The sequence below is a fragment of the Bidens hawaiensis genome, unplaced genomic scaffold (assembly GCF_021521415.1).
Source record: "Bidens hawaiensis isolate Kalapana, Puna unplaced genomic scaffold, B.hawaiensis_p1.1 tig00010808_1, whole genome shotgun sequence".
Classification (NCBI taxonomy): domain Eukaryota; kingdom Viridiplantae; phylum Streptophyta; class Magnoliopsida; order Asterales; family Asteraceae; genus Bidens; species Bidens hawaiensis.
In genome coordinates, this window is record NW_027491830.1 from 26,570 (window position 1) to 31,899 (window position 5,330).

The window sequence follows — 5,330 nt, forward strand, 5'->3', positions numbered from 1 at the left end:
CCTAAGGTCCTATAAAGATCTTTGTACATGTAGACCATAAATCTGTTCAATAACAACCTTTTCTTCGATAAAGAAGCATAAATCAATTGTAACATTTTTGGTACTATGAAGTTGTATACCGTTACTTGTATAATTTTACTTGAAAAGTACATTACACCTATTCACCCGAGTACTAAGACTAGGTGCAGTGGAGAGTTGTGCATAAAGGCACCACGGCACTATCTATCACCTCATCCACTTTAATGCCTAAAACCATTACATCATTTCAAAAGATGGGCACCAAAGAGCGACGAGCTCCTTTGGTACTAGTCCACTAACAGCGCCAATGGGCAAAATAAGTGGGGCGACTCGCTTTCCAACCAATCTATCCTTTCACTTTTATATATTATTTAAAGATCAAATAATAATTATGTTTTTTTTGTTAAACAATTACGCATTTTTTAGTGAAAGTTAGCAAATGCCCCCAAGCCTACGTGGTGGTCCTTTTGATTAACTACCCCCTCCACTACACTTGGTCCAATAAGCGACACAACGTCTTAGCATTTGAAGAACGAATAAACAAGATTATCAGTGACACACACAATATTGTCTACCGTGACTAGCTAGCTGTATCTTTAAACAACCCCGTACAATACTGGCATCTCAATCTCAACAAAAAAAACTGAACAAAACAATAAATCAAACCTTAAAACACTACATTATACAAACAAATTATATATATTAATTGCAACAATACTCAACTAAAGTTGAAATTACAACATACATTTCAGAAAGGAATACTGCACACACTGGTTTGACTTCCGCTGATGAGCTCTGAACACGGTGACGGGCTAACCTGAACCGCACCACCACTCACATCAGAGCACGTCCATGGACCATTTCTCGAACCAGTCGACCCACTTAGATGTATATTAGCAAGACAAATATCTGTAAATGGTGAGCCCTTCAAACCCTTGATCAAACCAGCCTGTTGAACCTTCACACCCCACACATTTTTAATCCTTATATGTTTCATAACCGGTAGCGCGTTCGGGTTATAATTTTCATCAGGATGATCACCAACATCACCGGCTATCTTGATTCCTTTACGTACATTTTCCATGTAAACATTGGAAACAGTAATGTTTCTTATGATCCCGCCCCGACCGATGTTTGTTTTAAGATGGATTCCGATTCCGGTGTTGAAAAGGGTTATGTGTTCTGCTACTACATTTGTAACTCCGCCAGAAGTTTCACTTCCAACTGCAATTCCGGCGAACGGAGACGACCCAGTCACTCGCCGAATTGTGATGTCGTTACTGGGGCGACCATATGCGATTCCGTATTGATCCCATCCGCTTTTTACAGCAACGAGGTCGTCTCCAGTTGATATGTAGGAATCCTCTATGCAAACATGGGAACTTGAATCTATATCAATATATAATTAACTAGGTTAGAAACCCGTGTGTTACCCATGTTTAATGAAGGAAATATTAAATAGTTACTAATGAAGATTTAGGAACTACAAAATGATATTTTTTTTTGATAGGATATGATTGATTGCCATTGCTTTTGAACTAAAATTTTAAAATTAAGGTCAAATTGTGACTCAGATCGTTAGTAACTGCTTTTGAACATTGTTGACAAAACACTTACTGGTTTGGACGGTTTTCAAGGTTTCAAACCGAACCGTTAACTTACTGAGAATCTACAGTAACAAATAATTAAACATCGTGTTCTTTTTAATATCGTGTACCTGGATCAATTCCATCAGTGTTGGGAGAGTCCTGTGGAGCCAATATTGTGACATATCGGATAACAACATTGCTGTATATAGACAAAATTAAATATATAAATAAGTTGGAAAGAAAATTAAAACCGTTCACTAGCTCAATATAATTCTCAATATGTACACAGATATGTGGCGTTGTGACAAAAGGAATTGCAGGTTGGCAGTTTATAAATTTTTGGGGGCATTCAAATTTATTGCAAGTAACATTTTCAACCCATTTATTTTAATGTGTCAATTTAGGCCATGGTTGTATCTCTATACTAGGGTCTAAAGTTGTACAAAAGGTATATGTTTACCGCTTACAGCCTCACATTATCACTTTTATATAACAAAATAACACCATGGTACTTTTTGTAATCATATTTAACACGGTACATACTGGTAAAAGTAATTAGAAAATGTAAGAAGTATTTGGATCAACCCAACCCAACCCATTTTGACCAGTTACTTTGCCACCTCTAAATTACACTCGGTTTTCACCATGTTTGCATGATACCTGCAGTATACGGGGTGAATGTTCCAAAAGGGTGAATTCTTGAAGATGACATTAGAAATGATAATGCCTCGAGAATCCTTGAACTCAACAAGATTTGGTCGGGTGTACTGCAAGGTTCTCTGTCTCCACATGTTCCACCACACATCACCTTGCCCGTCTATCGTCCCATTTTCACCTAATAAATTATCATTTAGAACAAAATCATATTTAAAGAATAGTGCAATTGATGCAATATCAATCTTAATTATGTTATTAATGCATACCAGTAATAATGACATCATGGAGACCATCTCCATGGATGAAGCTCATATACCTGCCACCTGGACGTTCTCTCCCTCTTCCATAAGAAGGCAACGGATCAATTAGAGGCCAGTTTGATGTAACCTGAATCATGAACAGCATAATAGATCGTAAAAACCATTGTAATTAAGCATGTAAATGAATCGAACGTTCAGTGAACTGTTTGGTGGGACATCGTTAATTTAATAAAGGAACAAACATGAACAGAAATTTTTGTTAATTTAATTAAATGAAATAGCATGAACACGTGTTATGTTTGTTTATGTCCATGAAGATTCGTTTATGTTTGTTCAATTACGCTTGTTATGTTTGTTCATTTATGTTCATTTGTTTGTGTCTGTTTACCTAATGGCTAGCGAGTGCAAGCTCATTTTCCTCGTTCATTTACATTCATTTGTGTTCGTTAATCTTCGTTTATTTACGTTCATTTATGTCCATTCGTTTATGTTCACTTAGAATATAAACAAACACGAAGATGTTCATTTTCTTAACAAACGAACATGAACAAGAAAATTCATCCATTTAAATGTAAACACTTTAAAAGAAAAACGTGAATCCGGAAACAAACTTATATATTAAGTGAAGAGAAACGAGAAAAGTAAATAAGGGCTCACGTAGCATAATTATGACAAGTTATGTTATAATTTACGTACTATTATATAGTTTGTTCGGTTAAACATAAGCGAGCGAACATGAACAAGCCCCGTTCGTATTCGTTCGGTTCGTTTACAAGCTTGGAATATAGTATATTATATTTAAGGAAGCAAACTTTGGTAATACTTATTTCATTTTCAAATATACATTTAGCTTTTGTAAAAGTCACAAATCATCAAATGCTTACAAGAATTAATCCATCAAAGTGTTAAGAAAGTCTGTGGACTACAATCAACTTTAACGGTATAATATATCGCTTTAAAAAGCACATGGCATAGTTATGGATAATTCATTAAAAATAAAAAAGAAGGATGTTTTAATGGTGGGACTAAGTATCAAACTAATAATGCCATCCTTTATATAGCTGTCTATATTTATTTCTGCTGAATGCAACAAATGTATACACATGCAAATGGTCCTACATGCTATGCTAATATAGGGAGCCCATTAAACTTACTATCATTCATCATCTTCTATAGTTCCATGGCTTCTTCTTCAAAAATAAGTTTACTTTTTTCTAGGGTTCGTGGGTCCCAATTAACTCATCTGGATGGGCAAAGTATTATTCTATCAAACACAATATCCTCCACCCTTTTTATTAATTATTACTCGCTTCAATTTGCAACAATGCAAATAAATGTGTTTTTGGACATCTAATTTAAATAGTATCATCTCACAATTTGAATACTGAACATATAATCAACGGTGTTTAATGAAAAAAAAAAACATTGTAGATCAAGATCTATGTTCTTTGTAGTTAACACAATTCACTAATAAAGAAATAGGTAGTTCTGACTCAAAATGCATTAAACTAGGATATCAGTTCTACTAATAATAATATTGCACTGACACGAATCTATAGTAAGCTAACAAATCCAAATATATAATAACAAATAGGTGTATGATCAGTCTCATGTGTGAAGCTAAATCATCCCTAACATCAAAAGTTCATCTTCCTTTTGTTTTGTAGCATCAATGATATCGTTATCACAAAACTCAACAAAGCACACAATAATCAATTGACAAAATCAAGAAATTTGAAGTAGGGGTGTTCTTCAGTGTTTTTTTTTGGGGATTCAGGTTTTTGGCTAGGAAAAGGTCACCCGATAACCGACCAATTTTAAAGTTCGGGGTTGTTCGGTCTTCGGGTTTAGATGTAAAATGAAAAAATAAAAATTCACAAAATATCATCAAAATTAATCATGTGACTAAAAAAATAAACATCATTTGACAATATGATATGATGCTGTTAGCAACTTCCAATACTTTAATGTTCCAAATAACAAAGACTTCAAACCAAAACATATCGAGAAGAAAAAAAAAAAGAGGAAGACAATACATGTTCAGGTTTCTGGTTTTTCGGGTCGGGTTGTTAAGGTTTTATTTTTTTGTCTTGGAAAAAGTGACCCGATAACCGACCCATTTAAAATTCGGTTTTGTCGGTTCGAGTCTATTTTCGTTTTTCAGATATTCTCTAATTCATTCGGGTCAGCCCTAATTGGAAGCACATTTACAAGTAATTCATATTACCTGTGTAGCTTTGATAACAGCACCTCTAGCTAGATACAGAGTCATTCGACTCGTAAGGTTAAACGCCTCGGTTACATATTCACCAGGCGGTATGTACAGAAGCGTTCCACCTCGCCTCCTCAGATGCTGAATCCGATAAATCGCCTCTCTGAAGGCCTTCGTATTGAGAGTTCTTCCATCTCCGACGCCGCCAAAGTCAGTTATGGATATCTTATCGCTCCGGTACGCCATCGGCACGATTCCTGAGCAGGTAACAACTCCGGCAGCCGCGCAGTAGCATTGCAGGAACACTATTGCTACCGTAATTAGAGTCAACATTCCTCTGTTGTTCATTTCGTACAACGGTTGTTCACACAGTGCTGGTTTATTTTACTGCCTAAAATTTAGGAAAGTGGATAATTAGATCGCAAAGTAATAATATTATTGCTATTGTTGCGTAGATCTAGGGATTTTGCAATGTGAAATGTCAGAAGTTATAATAATAGTATTGGAAAGAAAGAAAGAAATATTGTATATTTAAGAGGTTTTACTTACAATCTCAGCTGGTTTGCTTGTTTGAGTACTGGGGTTACTCTGATG

General features: G+C 35.3%; 1 protein-coding gene across 1 annotated transcript; it reads right to left on the reverse strand.

Annotated features, from left to right (window-relative positions):
• Nucleotides 1-675: 675 nt before the first annotated feature.
• Nucleotides 676-5,099, reverse strand: LOC143536428 (putative polygalacturonase). Its single transcript, XM_077030417.1, has 5 exons — nucleotides 4,752-5,099; nucleotides 2,531-2,651; nucleotides 2,268-2,442; nucleotides 1,736-1,806; nucleotides 676-1,407 (listed from the first exon to the last, which is right to left on the reverse strand). Exons 1-5 carry the CDS (start codon nucleotides 5,082-5,084, stop codon nucleotides 767-769), a joined length of 1,341 nt encoding a protein of 446 aa, XP_076886532.1. The 5' UTR covers nucleotides 5,085-5,099; the 3' UTR covers nucleotides 676-766.
• Nucleotides 5,100-5,330: the final 231 nt, after the last annotated feature.

Excerpts from the sequence above, each read along its gene's own strand:
- LOC143536428 (XM_077030417.1), bottom strand. The coding sequence starts at position 5,084 with ATGAACAACAGAGGAATGTTGACTCTAATTACGGTAGCAATAGTGTTC. Across the intron at positions 1,807-2,267 it reads ATTCACCCCGTATACTGCAG|CAATGTTGTTATCCGATATG; the intron begins GTATCATGCAAA and ends GTCTATATACAG. Across the intron at positions 1,408-1,735 it reads CACTGATGGAATTGATCCAG|ATTCAAGTTCCCATGTTTGC; the intron begins GTACACGATATT and ends ATATTGATATAG.